At 38.2% G+C, this 25,559-nt stretch overlaps 1 protein-coding gene across 4 annotated transcripts in view; it reads left to right on the top strand.

The window, feature by feature from the left end:
* The window catches only part of MAP7 (microtubule associated protein 7), a 139,089-nt gene that overhangs the window by 78,887 nt on the left and 34,643 nt on the right, over positions 1-25,559 (top strand). For all 4 annotated transcript variants that reach the window (XM_079779858.1, XM_079779857.1, XM_079779856.1 and 1 more), the window contains 4 exons: positions 3,636-3,737; positions 8,251-8,328; positions 21,703-21,866; positions 23,409-23,526. In XM_079779858.1, coding sequence (XP_079635984.1) covers positions 3,636-3,737; positions 8,251-8,328; positions 21,703-21,866; positions 23,409-23,526 — 462 coding nt within the window. The remainder of the gene's footprint in view (positions 1-3,635; positions 3,738-8,250; positions 8,329-21,702; positions 21,867-23,408; positions 23,527-25,559) is intronic.

Below are 25,559 nucleotides of genomic sequence, written 5' to 3'. Positions count from 1 at the left end.
CACTGTCCCACAGTTGCACAGGAAATAAATAGAAAGAGAGCAAAAAGCACATTTTACCATTTATTGAGCCTACCGTGGGTCTGGCAGTCTCATTTAATTTTCACAACTCTGAAAGTAAGTGTGTTTTCCTGCTCTACAGATGGAGATTAGGACTGAGGATAAGTGGTATACTGAGGCTTCACAGTTTTAAATGGAAGAGCCAGGTCAGCTTGACTTGAAAGCACGTACACGCCACTAACCTCCAAACACCTACACTGCACAGGAGCTGTGGGTGTGTGAGGCCCGGCACCTCGATGGAAGGGCATAAAAGATGAAGGGGACTGGATGGCTGTTAATACCTGCTGTGTGCCAAGCCCTATGATAGACTTTTAGCACACATCTTCTCAATTAATCCTCCCAGCAACCCTGTGAGTTACACAGTCTCACCCCCTTAATACCTACTCGGAGAAGTCAAGAAACTTTCTGAAGGTCACTCAGTAAGTAACAGGGCTCCTATTTGGACAAAGGTCTCTTGGAGTCTGTGTCTTCCCTCTTACCAAAATAGTGTTAATCAGAGAGGTTTTTGGAGAAATAAGGAATCTTACAGTAATAACAGAGGGGGGAAAAAAACCTGATAAAATGTGGAAAGATAGCTTGAAAACTAAACAAATATCCAACTGAATGGTAAGAAATTAGCAGTATATAATCTTGGGCTAAACAGCTGACAATTTTTTAATTTATTTTACTAAATTTAACCTGTTTTACATGAACATAAAAAAATCTTAAAATAGATTTCAAAAATTGTCTTGAGTAGGCCTTAGAAGGTGTTCTGGGATAAAAATGAATTTCTGAGATTCAGATGATAGTAAGTGAGTAGATAGATGTTCAATTAGAGTGGATCTAATAAAAGACAGATATAAATAAATTGGAATCCAAGTAGCCAGACCTGTAGTTTAATTGCAATTTATTTTTTACATTTGAGGTTCAAGACAAAGCAAATTTCAACAACAACAAAAATACTTTTATCAGGGATTATTCAGAAAAGTCACTCGTACTGAATGTGCTATGATCTTTTTTTTTTAAAATATGTTTTATTGATTTCAGAGAGGAAGGGAGAGAGAAATAGAAACATCAATGAGAGGGAATCATCGATTGGCTGCCTCCTGCACGCCCCCTACTGGGGATTGAGCCCGAAACCCAGGCATGTGCCCTTGACCGGAATCGAACCCAGGACCCTTCAGTCTGCAGGCTGACGCTCTATCCACTGAGGCAAACCAGCTAGAGCATGCTGTGGTCTTTTTAATCTCCTTTGTGTCCCACTGTGACATAATATTCGGTTAGGGTGATATTTGTTGTCAGGACCTGGGGCACTGCAGATATTCAATTACCTTGAGTTTAAATTATGTCAAATATAATAAGGCAAGAAAGAAATGAATACATTTGAAATATAGTTTAAACAAGTGGTCCTAATCATCTTTCAGTTAATTAAAAATAATAAGTAGAAGATCCCTAAACAGCTTACTAATTATAATGAAAACACTCCAAATCTGGGTGGCACTCCTTTCTGTTTATCTTTCTTAATTATTAACTTCTTTATGAGCAGTTTTAAAAGATTAACTTATGCAGAATAAGGGCAAAGTTTCCAAGTACAGTCAATTTTTTTATCTTTAGGGGCTGCCTCTAAAGTTGTGAGACTATAGGCAAGACTAACTAGGTTGGGCTTCACCTGCTACGTGATGACAGCTGGCAACTCGTTTTCAGCATCACAGAAGCCATCGCACTTTCTGATTTCCATTCTGGGTCAGAGCCAGAGCCTATTCTGGCTTCACTCATGCTCCCCTTGATGTGTCCCCATCCCCCAGCATTGAGTGTGCACACACAGAATACAGCCTTTTTCCAGTGGTGAATCTCCTGGTAAAATTTCCTCAAGTGGCAAAATCCTACCAGAAACCACTGGCTTGAGACCTTTTGCTGTTTATTAGCAGCCTGCCCATTCTCTTACTGTGTCTTTATAGACCTTTCCCTGAAAATAAGGCAAAGAAAGCTCAACTGGATAAAAGTTAAACCAATCAATGTTTTCTTGAGCATTTAATGCAAATAAATTGAAACTGAGCAATATTTAGGTTGCATGAGATTTTATTTTTACTATTTAGTCTGATTTTCCATGCTAGCTAATAGTATATGTAATTGAGAGAGGGCCATAAAAATTCAGTTTATTCCCCATTCAGAGATCAAAGGTAAACTTTTGTAAATTTAGTAATTTTTTTTAGTACATCTTGGGTAACATTTTTAAATTTAGTCTTCTTGAAGCACAATAATTATCACATCCTTTCAGGTTTAAAAACTTTGAGCAAATGATTTTTGTTTTCTAGACAATATCAGCCTAATGGAAAGGAGGTGGTCAGGAGGCAAGGGCTATAAACAGCAGGGTAAGGAGAAGTAGGGAGTGATGAGTGATGGGGTGCTAGTTCAAATGGGTCAAGGGGACTCACTAATGTCACCTTTGAGCAGTGACCCAAAGAAAGTGAAGGAGAGATCCATGTTGATAACTGGGGAAACACTTCAGGTAATTGCAAAGGCTCTGAGATGGACTGAGTCAGTCAATATGAGTAGGGCAGATAAAAGGGAAAGTGGTACAAGGTAAAGGCTATACCATATAGTACCCTCTAGGCCCGTGGTCGGCAAACTGCGGCTCGCGAGCCACATGCGGCTCTTTGGCCCCTTGAGTGTGGCTCTTCCACAAAAGACCACGGCCTGGGCGAGTCTATTTTGAGGAAGTGGCGTTAGAAGAAGTTTACGTTTAAAAAATTTGGCTCTCAAAAGAAATTTCAATCGTTGTGCTGTTGGTATTTGGCTCTGTTGACTAATGAGTTTGCTGACCACTGCTCTAGGCCATGGTAGAGACCTTGTGTTTTACTGAGTGGGATGAGAGCTGTGTGGGCTGACACTCTAACCGCTGAGCCACGCTGGCCATGGCGAGGGCTTGGTTGTTGACATGATTTCTGTCTATAAGTGTAGCAAACATCCTTTAAATACCTCTGAACCTGTGTTAAATAAAGTAATACAGGTAAAGAAAAATTGTTTGGTCCTGAAGAGCCCTGTACTTTATATAACCAGAGAACTGCCTGGCATTACTGCCCTTCATTCCTTTCCTAGAATACTCTTCTCTTAGTCTCTTTAATAGTCTTTGCTGTTGAACTTTTGTCCGAAGCTTTTTCAAAACCGTAGTACATCATACATCCTGGTTCCCGTTTGGTGACCTACTTGGTTGTGTTCTTGGAATTTTTCTGCCTAACACATGAACTCTGTAAGAACTAAGATCAGAGGTTTTAGATTCCAATCATGTTTCCACACGGTTGTTTTGTGTGAAAACTGGGACAGCAGGGTAAACGGCTTCACAGACCCGTGAACATGCCACAACTCCAGGATTGGCTCCTTACACCAAGGCTGTTGCTTTTGGGATGTGTCCTTCCCAATGAACAGCATGAGCCTTGAGGGCAAGGGTTGTAACTGCGTCATCTTTTTTTTTTTTTTTCTTTCCTAAATCTAGCCTAGTACCCGATGCAAAGGTTAACGGGAAAATATTAAGTAGGTGAAAGTTTGAATACATTTTAAGCAACTAAATATGTGTTTTCTCTTTTGTCTCATCTGTGTAGCGCCTGACAGCTACAAAGTACACGAGAAGAAAACTCCTGCCTCCCACCGGCCGCCCTCTGCTATTCCAGGACAAAATAGCAACCACTCGGGAAATAAGCCAGGTATGATGCAGTGCCTTTGCCGGGGAAACGGAGGTTATCCCCAAAACCTTGAAGACATGCTAGGATTTAGGGGAGCATGGTTCCAGTTCTGCCACCAAAACACACACACTCGTACTGACTTGTACGAGTTTGTTAGAGAGCCTCTCAAAGCCTTGATTTTCTCTTTTTAAAATGGAGATTCAAAGGCATTCCCTATTTACCTCTCAGAATCATTTCGACAGTCAATGAGATGGGGTATGTGGATGCACTGTTTACTGTCAAGCAGTATATAAGAAGTCATTTTACTATCCTGTTTGAAGTGATAGATAGGACACATTTCAGTATGCGCAGCATTATTGCATATCACTTTTGTGACTTTTTCAAAAACCATTTAAGAACATCTTTACACATAACAAAGCTGGTATAGAATTATGTTTTTGTTCACCAGTCTTCACAATGATTGTACAGCTACACAGTAATTTCATTTAATAACCTATGATTCATAGTCTGTTCCATTCGGTGATCCAAAGAAGCGGTCTGTAAACATAATACAAACAGTTGGATAGACAATGCATTTACTTCCAGGTATCCAACAACCATGTGTGGTCCTTGGGAGAGACTAATGGACAGTATGATGATGAGAGATGATCAAAGTGGTGACCTACTTGGTTGTGTTCCTGGAATTTTAAAGGCAAATCGAATACTCTACGAGAGTAAAGGCAAATTGAATACGAGAGTCTTGGAAGTCTACTTCATGCTGCTTCCAAGGCCAAAGTTACTCAAGAACAGGGAATCAGTGAGATAATATCAATAAACATAAATAAATTAAAATAATAATAATAAAGATAGAAATAATTGCATCTAGCCTCATAGGAAACATTCACCATTATATCTACCTTTGTGGAGCTTTATCCCACATGGAAAAGGTCTTATATAAGACACTTTTAAATAAGGCCTAAATCGGCTGGTCACTTAGAAGAAAGAAGAAGTAGTACTGTTACAAATATTGCTTGGGTAGCCTTCAGTGGAGTTTCAATTAGCAAGCTGAGATTTCCCCATTTAGTTGTTTTGCCTTTCCATTCATTCATTTATCCATCCATCTATCCACCCACCATCTAGTTATAATTATATGTATTGTTCTGTGCCTGGGACTGTGAGAGATAGTGTATGAACAAAACAATGAGACCCCTATCCTCACCGGGCTTATTCTGGAGGGCTTTGTTCCTTATGTTCAAGTGAGCATCCTTGTGGAAGTAAAAGTTCTTTAGTATGAAAACCCATTTGTTTTGCCTTGAGAATTGAATATAACTAAATGATTTATACTATTTTCCCCTTGTTCTCCCTATCAATAATCACTTATGATTTTCTCTACCATTTAATCAATTCTAATCAATTTTTATACCATTCTGAATTTTTCAATGAAAATTTCTTCCATTCTTGACTGTGCAATTTATACTTCTATATCCCGAGGATTCATTTATTCATCTGGTGTTAGCATTGTGTAGGTACTAAGGGTTTATTATTAAAAGACACAGTCCCGACTCTAGTTGGCATTGTGGTGGAGTAAACTAATATGTGAATAGATACTTTTAACACAGAATCCAGTGTGACAAGACACATCTGCATAGAGTGCAGAGAAAGCACAGAGGCCAAAAACTCTCCACCCCAATTGGCCATCTCTTTATAGAACCATTTCATTTAAGTTGCTAAAGTCAGGTTAAATGAGGAGACATTTCATTTCAGGTTAGTTGTATATTTTAAGCATTCTTATGTCTGCTTTCTTGTATATAGAGATAAGCAAAGGTACAAAAAAAGGCTGTTATTTTAAAAACCATCATGTTATTTTCCTGCATATCCCAAACGATAAGAGGTTCCATGTTGGAGGACTAGGCTTGAGTAAAACCCTTTCATTTTATCAGATATGAATCATGGGAATGTCTTTGTAGAGTAGGTTGTTAATTTTCATTCTCTAGAACTTGAAAAGAAAAAAAAAAACTTACTCAATTTGGGGATATTTTGAATATTGCCCTAACCAGACAAGGGCATCCTGATCAAATAAAGGATTTTTTAGGGGGCCCTTTTAACCCAGTTAATTTTCGTTTCCTTCCCTTCTTTTCTTTGTGAAAATTTAAAGCCATTAGAAAACTCTAGAACATCTCTTTGATTTAGAAAGCATCTGTTCACATTCAGGTTGTTCATCTTTTATCTTTGAAGCATGAATGGAAAGCTCTTGTGGTGTTGTTATAAGTATGGGCACATGGTGTCTCGGGTTATCCAGAAGGGCCATTGCTCTCAGCAGTGAATGCTTGAACCCAGACCAAAAGAGACAATTTGCAAAGTCACAGAACTGTCCACGTCCACAGAAGTGGGAGATGGTTCTTTATAACTCCATCAGTTGCTCCCAAATGATTAAGAGTTTGACCCAATTAGAAGAGAAAATTGCATTTTCTTCATGAACTATATACCTGAGAAAAGCAGAAATTCAAGTTCATTAAACATCCCTCTTAATCCCTATCCTTTTCCAACCCTTCACCACAGGTCTTTAAAAGAGTCACTGAAACTTAATTCTATTTAATTGTTTCTAAATAATTTTTCCTCACAGAGGAATGCCTGACTTGGAATCTTACAGCTCCTCTCTCACTGCTCCATCAGGCCATCCGCACAGAATTGAGTTAGAGATCTGGTTTTAAGTGTCCTAAGCTTGGACACCTAACTGTGCCATCTCCCTTAGTCATATATATTTTCCTCAGTTTTCTCTTTGGAAAATAGGTAGAATAACTCTTCCTTGAATGAATAAATGCTTGGCTAATTCATAGGATTTGTGTGAAGAGTAAAATAGTATATGTAAAAGTGCTGTGTAAAATGCAAAGCTCTAAGAGAAATTATTTATCGTATAAATAGTAGTTGTTCAGATAGACGTCTTGCAGATGTGGGTTGGCTTGCTTAATCTTCGAGAATCATTCTTCAGTTCCAGTTTGTGCAGGACAGTCCAGGTGTATGCATGTCATCGAAGACAGAAATTACTAGCACTCCCTTTCACTCTTAAAAGTGCCCCAGTTTGGGTGGTCACCGTACTTTTTAATCATCAAGATTGGAGATTGAATGCAGAGTACAGCTGCAAGTTACTTATACCAAAGTTCTATTTTCTCTTAAAACTTTTCCTTCTGAGAATCAGTAACTTAATTTTATTCTGACAATGTTAGGTCTATTGGGAAACAATGTGGGATGGTCATAATGTTCAATTATTTTCATATGTTCAGTGAATGAATGAATTTACTGAGACTTATTATGTGCTAGGCGCTATGCTAACATTGGTACAGAATTATTTTATTTAATCCTTACAAAAATGTGAGATAGATTCTATTGTGTCTTTATTTTATAGGTAATAAGTAAAGGCCCATGAAACCCATGTCATAGCTTAAGAGTTAGAGAAGTAGCTAAGTAGCTCCGAGAGTGAGTGACAGTTGAGGAACTGAACTCAACCTATCTGACTGCAGGCCAGGTTCTCATATCCAATTGGTGAATGTCTGTTCAGAATAACTGTACTGGGGATTCTATTTGTTATTAAGGGACAGACATTTAAAGCATAAAAAATAATAGAAGTTCAGTAGCTTAGGAACACAAAACATACATACATATTGTTTGAGGAAAATAGCCAAAAGGCTACAGTTGTGTTATGTTTCTACATAATTGTTTGCCATGTGTCTTTTGATTTTATTTTTATTTTTCCCCATTTTTATTGAGATATAATTGATATGTAGCACTGTGTAAGTTTAAGGTGTACAACATAATGACATACATATATTAGGAAATGATTACCACAATACATTTAGTTAACATTCATCATCTTATATACCGGGTATCAAAAAAATGTATGCACAATTTTGAAAATGAAATGTATTTTAATAAGCACTGCCTTTATAATTACTCAAAGTGTATGTATATGTTTATTGGAATACCCTATAGATACAAAAAACAGGATCTTTTTCCCTGTGATGAGAACTCTTAGGACCTACTCTCCTTTGTAATATTTTTATTTTTTATTTTTTTTGACATTTTTTTTTATTGAGGTATTATATGTGTACATATCTTACCATTGCCCCCCCACCCCACACCCATACATGCCCTCACCCCCCAGAGTTGTAATGTTTTTATACTGATTGATTGATTTGAGAGAGAGAGAGAGCAAGAGAAACAGCAATTTGTTGTTCCACTTATTTATGCATTTATTGGTTGATTTTTGTATGTGCCCTGACCAGGTATCGAGCATGCAATCCTGGAATATCGGGATGACACTCTAACCAACTGAGCTACCCAACCAGGGCTATAATGTTTTTAAATAGAAGAAAGAAGCTAGGAAATTCTCAAAAAATTCTAGCAAAGTCTATCACTGAAAGTACAGTTGTATGTACAAATTGTAAGATGTAGCATTATATTATTTATCAAGTTTATTGGATAAAAAGATACTTATCTGCGTATTTAATTAGTTTATTTTTTAAAATATGTTCTTCCATGTTTTTTATCTCCTTTTCAGACCCTCCACCTGTGCTGCGGGTTGATGACCGGCAGCGACTGGCCCGGGAGCGGCGTGAGGAACGGGAGAAGCAGCTAGGTACTATATTTCTGTCCCTCGCTTGGTCTTTCAGGAACACTGTTGTGGAAATGGTACTTTCTCCCCTCTAGAGCAATGGACACTTAACATTAAGCAAATGGACATCACTATAATAACCATACTCCCTAGCATGCCTTTATGAGTTTTGCAAATTAATTGTGAAACAGAATTTAGTATGTGATATAAACATAGGACCAAGTTTTAAGCGGCCATCAAGTCAGGCCCAGGATTAAAGTCATTTGCACGTCTTCTTATATTGAAATCACAGTTTAATGTGACACTGGGGGAAAAGTATATATGAGAGCCGTGATGGCTCAGCTTACATTTTACAACTTAAAAAATGCAAGGACAGTAAGCATATGGTTCTTTTTTATGGGAACAGCTATGAGCCTAGACACTGCTAGGGGGCACTTGCCGCTTTCCATGTTAAAATAATGCTGCTGTTGAATTTATAGACAGATGCTGCCACTTTGCTGCCAGGAAGAGCACAAGATCTCGTGCTGAGGGTTCTGATTTTTCTTTTGTTAACTGAGGCCCTTGTGAAAGGTTAGCAACTGCAGTATTTTGCCAGATAATCACCTAGAGAGCTGGGTCCCAGGACTAGCTTACCAGAAAGCCGAGATCAGAGCACTCGGCAATCATGATCATTGTCTTCCAGAACATTGAGCAAGGATGCTGGTGCCAACTCCTTCTTTACTTTGCAGTCCATTATGCAAAGTTGCTAAAACAGGATCCTCTCTTTATGTATGTTGAGAAGATGAATTGCCTGGTCAGTATGTCTGTGTTTCTGAAGTGTCTGGGTATTTTAAGACTAGGGCTGACTTAGGTTGCCAAAATCTTTCTATTTTGTAAGAGTTCATGTTTCAATTGGGAAACCTAGCCCCTGTATCCCATCTTTTTTAAAATTCTTAAAATTTCAAGTTTGTGAAATACCCTAGAATATGGTTTTCAAAGTCTATTGGCATTATTTACGCTCTCTGAACACAGGCCTCTTTCTCTGCCTTGCCGTAATGATCATATGAAGTCATTCCTTTTGCTGCCAACGTTTTTTCGACACAAATTTCAACGACTTGCTGGAAGTGAACAACTCTCCTATTTTCTGTGCCTAGAGTTTTGGCCCAGTCTTGTCCCCTGTCCCTTGTGGGTTTCTGCAGGTTGGTAGGTTCCTGGAGAGTAGGGCTGTCTGTGGACTGTGCCCACTGCCCCTGGCCAAGTTTGGTTTGACAGGTGGACCAGAACTGAGAAAGAGGGAAAAGGCAGAGTTACTGAATCAGGAAGAGACTCCAGATGAGCAAAAAGAACAAACTGACGACTGCCCTGGGTGGCTGGTATTTGCACTCTGGTTTTGGATCCATCCGAGTATTTAGCACTTGTATCCTTCATCTCCACTTTCCACCCCATTCCAGGGGGACCAGGTCCTACACTATTAAATGTCTCCTTAGAATTGCAACATGGATTCATGTCTGCTTGAGTGGAAGTAGCTCAACAGCATCAGCCTACTCCTTTATGACTTAAATCCCATCGTGAGTTAGCTTTTACACATTAAGTCATACCTTTCCCTTTGGTTTCTTTGTCTTTCAAAGCCATGCATTATTAATTATTTTGTAGGAAGCATGAATATGCTGGATAAACAAAAATGATTTCACTTCTTATACTATAGTTATAAGACTCATGGCTTTGAGCCTGCAAATGCTCCCTCCAGGTTGCCTACCTTTGTTTGTTAAATGGCTAGCTTTTTTTCTTAAGATGTAGTCCCATATTTCAATTCATATCAATGGTGCAGAACATGACTCATTAATTTATGTATTCAGAACTTTTATTTGTCAGGTATTGTGTTAAAAAGGTGAGTTAAGGTGGAGACCCAGCCCCCATGGGCTAGTTGCAGTCCAGTGAGGAAGCAGATGAACACAAAGCAATTATAATACAGGCTGGTATTGAAGGGGTGTGCAAAGGGGTGTTGAGAACCACAGAAACACCTAACCCAGCCTGGGAATGTCAGGTGCCACCTGAGCTTCCAACTAGAGGGTGAAGCAGGTCATCCAGGGAGACAGAAGAGGCAGAGACTGGGGGGCAGTGATGCAAAGACAGGTGCGAAGAAGGCATTTGGTAACAGATCCAACATGCTCCTCAGATTATTAAATGGGTCAAAGTAATTTTCAGATTATTGTATTACCCTAATATCGCAATTTTACTTGTTTGGTGAACCAATATACTGTATACTCTCGAGTGTTGCTCTTTCTTCTTAACCCTGCCAAGTTAAATATAGTTTTCCTTAATTCTGATCTCATCTCTTTTGTTGTTGTTAACAATCATAATGTTAATGAAATAGATAAATTCTAATTTTTTATTTGCCTTAGTTGCATTGTATTTTTAAATTTTATAAGTGTCTTTTTGCATATTCTTTTCCATTTAAGCCATCAGAATAGAAACTAAGTCTTGAGAGGCTCCCTGGAATCTTCATAAATATACAAGTAAACGTTCTGCAATTGCACTACATGCATTCGTAAAGAGCCATGTAAAAAGTCTAGCATCTAATTTAAGCTGTGCCTTTGAATACATAGGCTGATTTCTAAAAAATCTTTAGCACTAAAAGAAAATCAAAGGGCACACCTGATGAACTACCCATAAACTGTGCTTTGCAGAAGCTATGGGAGCAGTTGAATTCTTTTTTTCTTTTTTTTAAAATATATTTTATTGATTTTTTTACAGAGAGGAATTGAAAGGGATAGAGAGTTAGAAACATTGATGAGAGAGAAACATCAATCAGCTGCCTCCTGCACACCTCCCACTGGAGATGTGCCCGCAACCAAGGTACGTGCCCTTGACCGGAATCGACCTGGGACCCTTCAGTCCGCAGGCTGACGCTCTATCCACTGAGCCAAACCGGTTTCGGCGAATTCTTTTTTTTTAAAGGGGGTGAGAGACTGCCTGTCACTGAATAGCAGATCTTTGGACTATGCTTTCTTGAAAACAAAAAATAGTTGGTAACATCAGTATTACAAAGTTTTCAAATTTTAAGCTTTCCAAGTTAAAAAAAAAAAAGGGGGGGGGGGATCCATTCCAGAAATTCCAACAAAGCAAAATTTAAAGTGATTGGCCAGTGAAACTGATTATTCACTGTTGGATGTAGGTTGAAATTAACATTGAAAGATTCTTTTTAATCCACGGTTTTTAAAAAATCAAGGTAGAGAGAATAAAGGTCTTTTTGTTTTGTTTGTTTTTTTGGTGGCATATCATGTTTGTACTGATTGCAAATGGGAGGCCCTATTAATTACTTTCTGTGGGTTAAACCTCTGAGTCATGCTTCAATGCTTTTATGGTAGGATTATGTCACGTGGCCAGCTCTTTCTACATTATCTTTCCATTTATCACATAAAATCAGGCATAAATCTTCATGTTTGGGATTGTTCTCTCTCTTTGGTTGAACATTTGGACTCTGAAAGCATTAATTTTCTGCCTTAAAAGCTTTATACATGAAGGAATCGCACAACCATTCTATTCCATCTGATTCTATTCAGGCCATTTCTTCAAACTTCTCCCTCTTGACTTCTGCATCTTTTTTGCCATCTCTCTTCTAAATTTTAATTTTGTTTTTTTCCTAGGGGGGGAAATCTTATTTGTTCTCATGGTTTCAACATCTCCAGCTACTCAGAAAGCAGTCGATGTATTCCTATTAACTGAAACTCACCTTCTATACAACTAAATAGTTCATCAACTTTCACTCCAAAATTTACTCCTTTGGGTCTTTTCTCTGCTCCTATCAATTGCACCAGTATTTTGGGGGGCCCCCAAAATTATTCCTTTTAGCTATTTTTGATACTTCTGGTGCTGCTAGAGGAACTGGTATCTTTCTACCTGTGTTAGCATTGGGGATTTTTGAAGAATAAAACGTTCTCTCTTCCTTGGTGGCTCAGTGCTGTGCACTGACCAGTCTCCACACTGGCCTGTTGAGCTACTTGTAGCTACCAGTGGTCAGTCTGGACTCGGCCTAGTCCTCTAGCTCAGGCTGCAGCTCTCTCTAGCCCAGTATGTAAGTGCAAGTTGCCACACTTCCGTTATCCTTAATCTGTTGATTCACAAGACCAGCTTCCTCTGTCTTCAACATAAATCTCAGATCCATGACTTTAAATTTGCTGCCTCTGCTATCATCCTAGCCCAGGCCTTAATGCATTTATATCTCAGTCACCAAGTCTATCTGATTGATGTACTTCATCATTCCAGCTCTGTCACAGTTAGTATCAGTCTTTCTTTTTGACACCTTCTTAGTCTTCATTATCTTTCACCTTTTTATACTCTACTGAACTTTTTCTAGTTGAACTTTATAGACCTCCGTGGCTGTTTATATTTTAAGCTTTTAAAGGGTATGACCATTGCTTTCCAATTCTTTGTATGCTAGTATGTGGCACGGTGCTAAGTATAAACAGATGTGTAATAAATATTTACTGATTTCCTTGATTTTTGTTAATTTTACCCTAGTTCTTAATTAAGTAGTAATATTAACATTACCTTAACATTATTCATAAACAGTAATATAAATGTTTATTAAGCAGTGTTCTAAATACTTCACTATGTATTATCACGTTTAGTAGCAAATTAACACAGTGGTTGTACTTTTTATTGTGTGGGCTTATCAAATAATGTGATTTATTTAATAGAATGTCACTTATTTTATTTTTAGCTTAAGGAAGGAACCAAAAGAATCTAGAAAAATGGAGTAGTTAATAGACCCTCTTTTCTTTCTGCCATATCAGCTGTTTAAGCATGTTTTTAATTTGTACAGGGCCACCAAATCCCTGTTAAAATTCCTCAGCAAGTAGTGACATTGTCATGTTAAGTCCTCAACAAATGGTGACGGTGTTAAGTGAAAACCATCCCTATGCCCTCCATGCTGGCAGTGGACTTCCTGAGATTGCAGAGCTGGGCACGTATGCAACCCTCATGTGAACGAAAGGTTAGACAACTTCCCCACTCAAGTGCGATGCAGGAGTGCCGAGTGCTCGCTCCATTTGACACAGCAAGAGGGCAAAATGCAAGTGGTTTTTGACAACTTTTTGAGAAAATTTCATGGCATTGATCATTTTTCAGCCTTGGAGTCCACTGAATACATAATTCTGTCTGTATGAACTAGGAATAGATCCTGGTTACCAATTTTTCTTCAAAAACATTTACGAGGATCAGAGCATGTAGAATTTGTGTAACAGTATAATATTTTATTCTACGTAGCTTAAAGGAAAACTAACCATCACCACTCCTATTTTTTTTTTTTTAGCAATTTCATGCTATTGTAGTTTACTTACTCGTTCAATAAATATTTAATGTATTTAATGTGTGGTTACTATTGAGCCAGGACCAGGAATATTGAAGTGAAAAGATCAACCTTCTGGAACTTACATTGCTGTGCCCCAGCTGGAATGCTTCCACCTGCATAGCTCATTCCCTCTCCTCCTTCAGGTGTGGTTTAAATGCCATCTTTTCAGTGAGGCCTTTCCTCACTCAGACTTCACACTAGCACTCTCTATTTTTCAACAGTGTCAACATCTAAGCATGTACACATTCCATATATGTCTGCCTGCCCCCACTGGAATATGAGCTCCATAAGAAAAAGGACTGTCATTATTTTATTTCTATAGCTTAGTACCAAGAACACATAGTCAGTGTCTAACAATTACTTGTTGAATGTTAAATGCATAGTAAGTCTGTGCACTTGAATATAAGTAGAGACGAATGCAGCAGGTGTACTGCAAATTAGTTAAGACATTGCCAAATGATCAGGTAATACTTGTCTTTATAATTGTTAAGTCGAACAGGTCTTGAATTCTTATTCTTAGAGGAACAAATATACAAAGGTAATCTATCAAATAGTTGTGTCTTAAAACTGCTTGTTCTTCATATATGTTATTATAAAAGCAATAGTCCTATAGTATGCTGACAAAACTCAAGAGAAATTTAAGGAATGCTTACCACACAAATAGTCTTCTGTGTTTAGGGAGATTCAGGGTTTCTCTTTTGGAAGGTGATACAAATTATTGATGTCATTAGAGTCACATTTCCTACAGGACTTCCAGGGATTCTATAAAATTATGGAAGATTCTCAAAGGATTGTGTGATTGACTCATATAGCTCATGATGAAAATTTTGAGCTAATAAATTCTGTCATTCAGCTCATTTATATTGGATTTTGTAGCTAAGTTCAAAGTTATAAAAGATGTATCATAATATATTAGAAACAACAGTAAGATAATGGACAAAGGATTTTGACCTTCAAACATATGTCAATTAAATTATATTTGAGTTTTGTTCTTCTTTTCTCAGATAATTTCACCAGAGTTCCTTCCCATCCAGTCATAGCTTTTTTACTTTGCCTTTTTTTCCCTTTCTAATGTCAATGGGTTGTCAACTCAGGGATAGCAGTATATTAATAATAAGAGTGTAGACAAGTAATAAATGATCGTTTTAATCTGACTTAGAATGTTTATCTCAAAAATGTTGATAGGGAAGTTAGGGTTAATTAGTAAATAACCAGGAATGCTGTACCTCTGATTACAGTCATAAATGGCACTGCCCCTGATTTCATACTTCACATTATTTGATTAGGACAGTAATTGCTTTTGACAGAACCCGCACCAAAAATAAAAACTAACTAACTAACTAAATAAATAAATAAATAAATAAATAAATAAATATGGGTGGGCTTTGGGAAAGCAGTCTTTCTAACCCAAATTTCTACTGGATGAAACTTGGGCGGACCTATGGTCAATCTTGGCATCTGGTCTCCTGAAGTTATCACTTAATGAATGTATGACACAAACGCTCCTAAGGCTGTCGGGCAGGTTATGAGCATCTAAGGGATCTGAATACACGACAGTGGGAGGGATATGGACATCAGCACATACCAAAGGAGCTATATCATGAGCCAGGCTCAGGACTGAAAAGAATAAATGCTTGTTATGGGATGAGTTAGGTAACTCAGAGGCCTAAGCTTTAACATAAAATGAATCATCGTGACTAAGCAAACATTATTTGTTTCTTTCAAATTTACTTTGCCTTGAAGGCTGAAAGATCTAAAATCTAAAAAGTAAAGGGTCTTATAAACAGATGATGATAAAGACTAAGAGTGACATTAGGAGATCGGGATCTTCCCAATGGATGACCAACTTGTCCCAATTTAGAGGAGGAGCTTTAGTCATAGGGAGGTGTTCCAAATCATGTCTTTTAGTATAATGGCTCATTGTGTGCTTCAAAAGTCAGACAGTCCAGAGTTTGAATTCCAGTTCCACCACTGGCTTATTGTGAGATGTCAGGCAGGTTACTTCACCTCTCTGTGTCCCAGACTTCTCATAATAAAATGTTTAATAGCAGTGTCTACCTTACAGAGTGACTGTGAAGATAATACCTGTAAATCATGTGGGTGTCAGAACAAAGTAAGAGGGGAAGACATCTCACCATGATGATGATAGCCCTGAAAATAAGAAGATTTGGCACTGTGTGGCTCTCTTATCTCCAAGTCCTTCAGCCCATTGTATAAGGAAGGTCTTCCACAGGTGTACTCCCCTGTCCCAGCACCTCAGTCCCATTAGCCTCCAGGGGAGAAGATTGAGAGAAGATACAAAGTTTTAGAGAGAGTTCTGGTGTAAAATGACAGGGTCATTTGTTTAGGTGTGTTGAGTTAGGTTGAAGCATCCATGAAGGAAAATTTTTGTTTAAAAAACTGCTTTGTTGAGATATAATTGATTTTATGAGGGAGAAATTGAGGAGGACCTTTTGTAGAGCATTTGGAGGTTAAGTGAATTTGTTATCAATATAGAAAACAGCAGGTTCTGGTTTGAGGTAGGGATGAGTATGCAGATAGTACAGCTCTGTGATGGATCTGACTGGGAAATTCAAGTGGAAATTTTAGGCAGGCAGATGTGACTCTGGAGGGAGCATTGTGTGGTACCTGAGATCAGAGCTGAAGTAAAATTGCAATTCTTTTAGATTATGTGATCTTGGGAGACCTATTTAACTCCTTTTCCCCTCATTTGATCTTCAATTCCATTTTGTCTGGTAGTACTATTCCTACATTTATTTCATTGTTTTACCTGCCTGGTAGCTATTTGCTCATTATTTTTATGCTTTATTTGACACTTTGTTGTAAGTTTTAAAACAACAACAACAACAACAACAAATAACTTCATGTTTTTGTTTTGGCCTGGTCTAAAAATTTCAGTCGTAAGTCATAGGCTTGATTTTATTCCTCTTAGCTTATTTTTTTAACTTTATTTTCCCCCCTTTTTATTGGAGGGGTAGCTTTAGTGGTAGGGGTTGGTTTGATACAAGCATTGAATTTCCATGGTTCCCCTTATTAATGTGAAAGTGGTGCTGTAATTTTCTGTACTACTGGTGATTACCTTTCATTCTCATTTCTTGACTATTAAATGAAATTAATCAGTATTTCTTGCACAGATGCTCTTCTTATTTTTCCATTCCACAGCCCCCTCCCTAGGGTTAATGATGAGGTTTAGCCATTAGATTCCTTTTTTCCCCTTAGAGTTATTATTTAACACATGTAGTCAGTGTTTTCAAAGCAACATTAAGATGAAATTTACTTGAATGTAATCAATCATTATTAACATACAGAACAAAGATTTAAATTTTTAACATAAAAAGCAAGTAAAAGAGAAGCCTAATTATAATCCCACACCTGTCCTCAAAGGTAAAAACAAACAGTTGAGTCATGGGAGTTAATTGAAAAGAGCTTTGAGATCTCTTTGTACACACTCTCTAATTTAGAGTCAGATAGGTTAGGTAATTTCCCCAAGGTCACACAGGATCATTGACAGAATCTGTACCTGAACTCAGATATTATCATTTTCTGGCTCTTCAGGATATTACTGGCTATTCTGGTACCCAGTGTTACCTGTAACCTATTTATATCTTCGTATATCTCAGTATGAAACTAGGACAGCAGCTGTATGTGTGTCAGAGATTAAGTGATAATATTACTCTGTTCTCTGAGTGCCATGGTTTTCTTTCCTTCATTTGGTAGTGAAATCTGTACTCCACCTACACAAAGGTAAGCCTGTGCAGAAGGACCAGACCGGGCAGCGCATTGTTGAATGTGACTGAATGGGGAGTCCGCCCAGCCCATGAGTGCAGAATGCGCCATTTGAGTTCTCTGTCCCACCTGTGTTCTTCCCATTGGCTGAATTTTCTCTCTAGCAATAGGACAGGAATTAATATGACCGTCAAAAAGATTCACTCACTATAATTACCTACATGTATTGAGCCCCTACTACATACCTGGCACTGTGCTAAGTGCTCTGTATGTTACCGTGGACCCACCTGGTCACTCTGTCAGGAAGATGGCACCATAGCAATCTGAGGGGACAGGCAGGACCACAGAAGTCACTTCTTGTTCAGAAGCAGGACGGGGGGTGGACTCAGGTCCCCGTGCTCTATTTTTTATTCTTTTAGTACCAGAGTCGCTGTGTGTTTCTAAATGGAGTCCAGATTGATAGTGGAGCTCCCCTTTGTGTGGCACTGACACACTGTCACAGTGTCATTACAATGTAATCCTGGTGGCAGCAGCTCAAGGGTGGGACTGACGTGTTAATGTCCAGTATTTCGGGGACTACAGTGGGTTTTCATTTCTTTTTATATTATGATCCCAGAATTGGATGGGGGGATATTAACTTCACATGAGTAAAGGTTAATAATATTCATCATAGTTCCTTTTTGGACATGCCATTATACTTTTGTAGAGCTGCCTCTAAGAAATTAGTGATTGTTAATGATTTAAATACTGAATGAGTTGTCTGCTCAGGTTGCCATAACAAAATACCATAGACTGGGTGGCTTAAAACAACAGAAATTTGTTTTCTCACAGTTCTGGAGGTTGGAAAGTTTGAGATCAAGGTTCCAGCAGGGTTCAGTTTCTGATGAGCGCTCTCTTCCTGGCTTGCAGAAGGCTGCTTTGTTCTCAAATGAGCATCTGAACATGTAGAGTCGGGTGCAGAGAGCACTTGGGGTCTCTTCTTTTAAGGCCTCTAACCCTATTGGATTAGGGCCCTACCCTTATGACCTCATTTTACCTCCTAAAGGCCCTGTCACCAAATGCAGTCATATTGGGTAGTTAGGGTTTCAACATATGAATGGGGGGAGTAGGGCTGAGCACACTTCAGTCCACAGCAGTTGTTGATTTTTTTTTTTCTTGTGGTCAAAAATATCAGTTTTTAATGATTTAAGACTTTCACATTATCTGGCATCCTTAGGAGATATTTTAAATAACTAAACCTCTTAGGATAAATTAACTTTTAAATTCTTATTGAAATATTTTATATGTTATACTTCAATTTTAAAAAGTTGCATGATCGCTGAAACCGGTTTGGCTCAGTGGATAGAGCGTCGGCCTGCGGACTGAGGGGTCCCAGGTTTGATTCCAGTCAAGGGCATGTACCTTGGTTGCAGGCACATGCCCAGTAGGGGGTGTGCAAGAGGCAGCTGATCGATGTTTCTCTCTCATCGATGTTTCTAACTCTCTATCCCTCTCCCTTCCTCTCTGTAAAAAATCAATAAAATATATTTGTAAAAGAAGTTGCATGATCTGTACTTGGTAATAATTCTAGCACTCACCAGCATACTCTGCAATAATATGAAAGTGCTGTTTGCTTATTTCACCATTGTTTGCCTGTTCTCTGTATGACTGTTTTTAAAAAAGACATTTGTTTAAAGAAGGCTCTGCAATAGGATCTTGACTTCCTGGTAGAAAAAATGGAAGTGGCACTTGATAAGAGTTTAATGGATAAAGATATGTTCTTCCTTTAAAAGATTGTTTGGGTTAAAAGTAATTATAATTGTCCTGCACTGCTGGTGGGAATGCACACTGGTGCAGCCCCTGTGGAAAAAAATCATTTTTTCCTCAAAAAGTTAAAAATGGAACTCCCATTTGACCCAGTGATCCCACTTCTAGGACTATATCCCAAGAAACCAGAAACACCAATCAGAAAGGATATATGCACCCCTATGTTCATAGCAGCACAATTTACAATAGCTAAGATTTGGAAACAAACTAAGTGCCCATCAGCAGATGAGTGGATTGAAAAACTGTGGTACATCTACACAATGGAATACTATGCCACTATAAAAAAGAAGGAACTTTTACCATTTGCAACAGCATGGATGGACCTGGAGAGCATTATGCTAAGCGAAATAAGCCAGTCAGAGAAGGATAAATATCACATGATACTCACTCATATGTGGGATATAATGATCAACATAAACTGATGAACAATAATAGATCCAGAGACAAATGGTAGGGGAGGGAGGATGTTAGAGAGCAACCAAAGGACTTATATGCATGCATATTAGCATAACCAATGGACACAGACACTGGGGCAGTGGTGCCCCGGGTGGGAATGACTGGGGGGTGGGGGTCAATTGGGGGAAAAGGAGACATATATAAAACTTTAGACAATATAAATAAATAAATAGTAATTATAATTGTAGTAATGTCTATTCCTATTGAGATAACACAACCTTAAGAACCAAATTTAGTTTTCTGCATTGAAACCATGATGATGATGATAGTGACAAAGATAATAGTCATAACTAGTATTTCTTTCTTAAAAATATATTTTATTGATTTTTTTTTACAGAGAGGAAGGGAGAGGGATAGAGAGAGAGAAACATCGATCATCTGCCTCCTGCACACTCCCTACTGGGGATGTGCCCGCAACCAAGGTACATGCCCTTGACCAGAATCGAACCTGGGACCCCTCAGTCCGCAGGCCGACGCTCTATCCACTGAGCCAACCTGGTTAGGGCATAACTAGTATTTCTTGAAAGTTTACTAAGTGCAGAGAACTACTCTGTGTTAAGTGAAATTATTCTTTTAATCCTCATAGTAAATCTATGTATTTATCCACAATTTATCCTAACAGTAGTGAGGCATAGAAAGGTTAAGCAGCAAAGATATGGGAGAAACATGGTTTGTTTGAAAGGTGTAGTAAGCAGACAGGTCTACTTTAAGAATGAAAAGGCTACTATGGAGAGCATTGCAGAGTAAGGCCAAATAACAATATTAAGGCCAAGTGTAGGTAGGACTTGAGAAATCAGGGGACTTGAAATTTAATGAGGAAATAGTAAAATAAATATTCATGAGCAAGAAAGTAGTCTGATGAAAAACATTATTTAAGGAAAATCAATCTGTGAATTAACTCTTATTTTACCTTACCATTTTTAAATATATTTAATATTTCACAAAAATGTTTCTCTCTTATTTTATCTTGTTGGCTTTTGGATTTCTTACAGAAAAGGAATATATTACATTCATAAATGTCCCTAAAGAATTTGAAATTTGCCTCAAAACAGGATATAAAAGTCAAAGACTACGTAGTTGGCAAGCTAAGTGTTAAGAAATACATGTATTGTATTGCATATCCACAGGTTTCAGGGTTTATGCTTTAAATTTTGTTTGGATACTTTTGCCTACAATGTTAGTAACTCATATTAAAGATGTGTTAAGTTATCATGGCTCAAGAAAGCTTCTTATTAAAAAATTAGTTTTGTATATTTTCCCCTAACAGGAGGAAGGAACATGTATAAGTAAGGAAGAAAAGAAGCATTTCGTCACTGAACACTATTTTTTGAATTCTGTGTTTCTGTTCATTTCGTGATGTTTTCTTATCTAACTAGGTTATGAGCTCTTCAGACACAACATCAGTTGCTGATTTGGCCCCTCACATTGCTTAGCTGACTCAGTGTGATATGTCTGTGAGGCATTTAATATACCTTTTATTAACTATCACTCTTTGGGATTTTCTCCCAAGTCCTTTTAATTCTGTCATAGAACCAGTGCTGTATTGAAACAAATGTAGTCACATTTTCAATCTGAAGAATATCTCATTTTTTAAAACGAGAGAGACGGATAGTACTATTGGTTTTTAGGGCATCTTATCACTATCAGAATTGAGAGCAGAGCATGTGATATATATATTATTCTATTGTAATAATACAGGTTGTCCCCCCAAAATGTATATATACTTTAACATCTGATAGCTCAATTAATGTTTCCTTCTTTTCAGGTTTAACCCATGGGAATTGATAATTATTCAAAGTGTATATACATTTTTGGGGACACCTTGTATATCAAACTAGAAGACTGTAGGAATTCCCAAAGAGCAGAATTCCATTCATCTTCTTCAACCTCATTGTTAGCATATGAAATAATGCTAAAATTAACCACAGTACTATTATCCTGAAAATCTGAAGAAAGCACAGGCCAGCTTGGTTACTACAAAACCGAAGAACCCATATGTGTTAAGTGCACGCCGCTTACACAGCCCTGACTGTTCAAGTTTTGAAGCTGCCTGTGTTTGATTCGCCTTGTCTTCCTAGCTGCGAGAGAAATACTCTGGTTAGAAAAAGAAGAGCGAGCCAGGCAGCACTACGAAAAGCACCTGGAAGAGCGGAAGAAGAAGTTGGAAGAGCAGAGGCTGAAGGAAGAGCGGAGGAGGGCTGCTGTGGAGGAAAAGCGAAGGCAGAGGCTAGAGGAGGACAAAGTAAGGTGCTGCCCTGGGAAATGGGTGGGAGGCGCATCGATTGCAGAAATGCAGCGGACTCGCGGTGAAACTTCCCATTACGGTGTGAGACGCGTGGCAAAATTGTCTCAGAGTAAGCAGCTGGACAGACGGACACAGTGTGGAAGGAGGCTGGGGTGTGGAAGTCTTGTAGAGAATGGTGTGCTTGTTCCTATTGCCACAGAAACTTTAAAAGCCCATTTTCTCTGCTCTAGACCTATAACTTCTTTATGTTCAGTTAATCTATACTGAAATATCAAGACCACTCCAAATCATTGGATTTCTTTTTTTGTTTGCTTGTGGGGTTTTTTTGTTGTTGTTAATTCTCACCCGAGGACATTTTCTCCATTGATTTTCAGAGAGCGTAGAAGGGAGGGGAAGAGACAGAGAGAAACATCAATGTGAGAGAGGCACATCAATTGGTTGCCTCCCACATGTGTGCTGACTGGTGCCGGGGATCAAGCCTGCAACCCTTCAGGGGATCAAGTATGTGTCCTTGACCGGAATCAAACCCGAGACCCTTCAGTCCGCAGGCCAACGCTCTACCCACTAAGCCAAAGCAGTCAGGCCCAGTCATTGGATTTCTATAGGGCTTTACCATCGACAAACTTTTTCACATGCTAGATTGTCTCATTTATCCCTATTCAACTCTTGAATCTTGGCAAAAATGGAAATATAGAATTAGAATGGGTAAAATAACAAGGTTATACAACTCAGTAAGTTGTGGAGTCAGATTCTAAATTCCATTGTTTAGGTATGGTACCACATGTGTTTAATATCTGTGTAAGGTAAGACCTGCACTACCGTGAAAGCATCACATTCCCAGTAGTAATAATAAAGATCATTTGTTAGGTACCTACTGTATACAGTGGGCTTTTTCAACTGGCTCCTAATGATTTCAATAACTGTCCCAGGTTGATAATATTCTCATTTTAAGATAAGGTGTAATCCTGGCCAGTGCGGCTCAGTTGGTTGAATGTCATCCCCATGCATCTAAAGGTTACCGGTTGGCTCCCCGTCCAGGGCATATACTCAGGTTTCCGGTTCAATCCCTGATCAGGTGTATGCAGGAGGCAACCGATCAATATTTCTCTCCCTCTCTCCCCCCTTCCTCTCCCCTTCCTTTCTCTCTCTCTCTCTCCAATCAACAAAAACTTTTTTTTAAAAGATCAATACAAACATATTTTTAAAAAATCTATTTCCTAGATGTTAGGAAATAGATTAGGAGTACTGAGGTCAAGTACTCCCTCTCACTCCACTCTGTCTTAAGTTATAGAAGCCTTGCTCTGGCTGAGTAGCTCAGTTGGTTAGAGCATTGTCCCGATATGTCAAGGTTTCGGGTTTGATCTCAGGTCAGGGCACATACAAGAAGCAACCAATGAATGCATCAGTAGGTGGAGCAATAGATCAATGTTTCTCTCTCTCATTCTCTTTTTCTCTCAAATCAATTTTTTTAAAAAATGTTTAAAGAAACCTCAAACAACCAGGTTGAATCTAATCATCAGTTACTCTATTCCATTTAAGGAGCGCCATGAAGCTGTTGTACGACGTACGATGGAAAGGAGCCAGAAGCCAAAACAGAAGCACAACCGGTGGTCATGGGGAGGCCCTCTCCATGCGAGCCCCAGCATTCACAGTACAGGTAAACAGGCGGTGACCACTTTCACAGTCCCTTTTTTGTTTCTCCTGAACAGTAAATGTGCAGTTGCTTCTTTTTCCTAAGTCTGTGCTTGCAAAACAAAAATCCTGCTGAAACAATGACACTACAATTAAATGATGCTTCTCCTGTTTGAGGATAAGAGGGTGATGGAGGTAAGAAGATAAGATTCCCCCCTTAACATAGACTGCTTTTCTCATTTGTTATAAAAGTCCTTGAGGAGAGAGAAATCTATGCAATGCTTCTAAATAAACATGCTAGTTTCAACTCTACATTAGTCTAATTAATTTACATAGGGTTTCAGGATTATGAAATTGGTTCGCCAGTTTTACCTTTTACACTAGAAGAATCATAGGCCTATTGACTAATTAAAATCAATACTATGAGCTTATGTATTCTGACCCTAAATGTATGCAACACTAGCTTTGTAAGAGAAAGTGCAGGTTTTGAGGCTACAAATAGTAGATGTCTTAGCTATTCCCTTGTTCTTAAATAGACATGAGAATACTGAAATTTGGAATTAGTGAAAGGCCTTATTTTTGTACTGTAAATTCAATACACCTTGAATTTATATAGTGTGTCAGTTCTTTTTCATTTGTGTGAGTCTGATAGCCTCTTTTTTTAATTTACTTTGAAAAGTCATTGTCTTGCATTCTGTCCCCAGGTGGTTTTGTTGAATCATCATTCACCTTTCTCGATTTAGCAGGCCTGGACCACCACTCCACAACTTTGGGTGGTACTAGAAAGTCTGGTACAGACCTCCCTGTGATTTTTGATTGCCTGACCTGTAGCTAGCACCTCAGACCTGGGGCCAGAGTTCATCAATAGCTGGACCATCACCACCTTAGTCATAATGCTTGCTTAATATCCTATTGCATAGACCTAGATCTGGGATATAGCACAGTGTTTCTTAAGTGTGATAATATAACTCAGGTGACTTGAAGCTGTTGAAATAATTACGTGGGATATGTTTACTTTCTCCTTAAATGATCATTTTAAGATAAGACTTTTAAAAAATGGTGTTTTTTTTACCGAATAAATTACTTGGGATCAAAGCACATCCAGTTTGGTTTCCCCTCCCCACTCCCATTCCATCCTTGTGTAGCCATCTGGAGTTGTAATCTAAATGTTAGTGGATTTTTGTTTGTTTGCTCTATTCTCTTTCATTTCTAACATTTAGTTTATTTTCTATAACCCCTTCATGTTAAAAAAAAAAGTCTAAAATCATATTACCACAATTTACTTTTCTATCAGAGTGAATCAAAATTGAAAGCAGTTTTCTTGGCTTTTATTTGGTTGGGCACCTATCAAGTCTATGATTATTAGGATCATTTACGGATGATGTTTCACTCTAGGGATAGTTTTACACATATGTTCCATGTAGAAAAGCTGTCATGGTACATATTTTTATTACCTTACTGTTTTTCTTTTACTTGGCTTTGTTTTTCATGTGTAGTCAGAAGTATACTCTGTTACAGATTTTCTTTGAAGGGAAATAAAGTTCCCTTGCTTTAATTCTTGCTTTCGCATTCAGAGTTCAATAAATGACCGTTAGTACTGTCACTCAGAGAAAGAGAGTGTAAACTATTGGATAAAATTTGTTTTTATAAGGGCTGTGGATGAGAGAAAATTGCTGCTATATAGACGAGAGAAGGTTGGAAATAATGGGAATATACCAAAATTCTCAAAGGTCAGAATGATCTACTGTGACCTCGAGAGTAACAAGCAGACCTTCCTCATTTTGAATACCCCTTACTACACAGCAATGCCTGACTCCTGGTGGTACTCATTCAGTGTTCACTGACCAACAAACAGGTCCTAGAAATTAAATATAATCAGATTAAATCAGTGTGTTGTCTGACTGCTCCCACGTCAACTAGCCCTGGCTTGTCAACTAGCCCTGGCTTGTAAACTTTATACTGTTTAAGCCAGTTCGTCAAAAATCCTTTCGTGAATTTGTGTTTGGTTCAATGAGAAAAAGGAATGATTAAAAATGATCTTACTATGTATAAAGTACT

This window comes from Cnephaeus nilssonii, assembly GCF_951640355.1.
Source record: "Cnephaeus nilssonii genome assembly, chromosome: 9".
NCBI lineage: Eukaryota > Metazoa > Chordata > Mammalia > Chiroptera > Vespertilionidae > Cnephaeus > Cnephaeus nilssonii.
The sequence above is the reverse complement of the archived record's forward strand: the minus strand, read 5'-3'. Positions and strand labels throughout refer to the sequence as shown.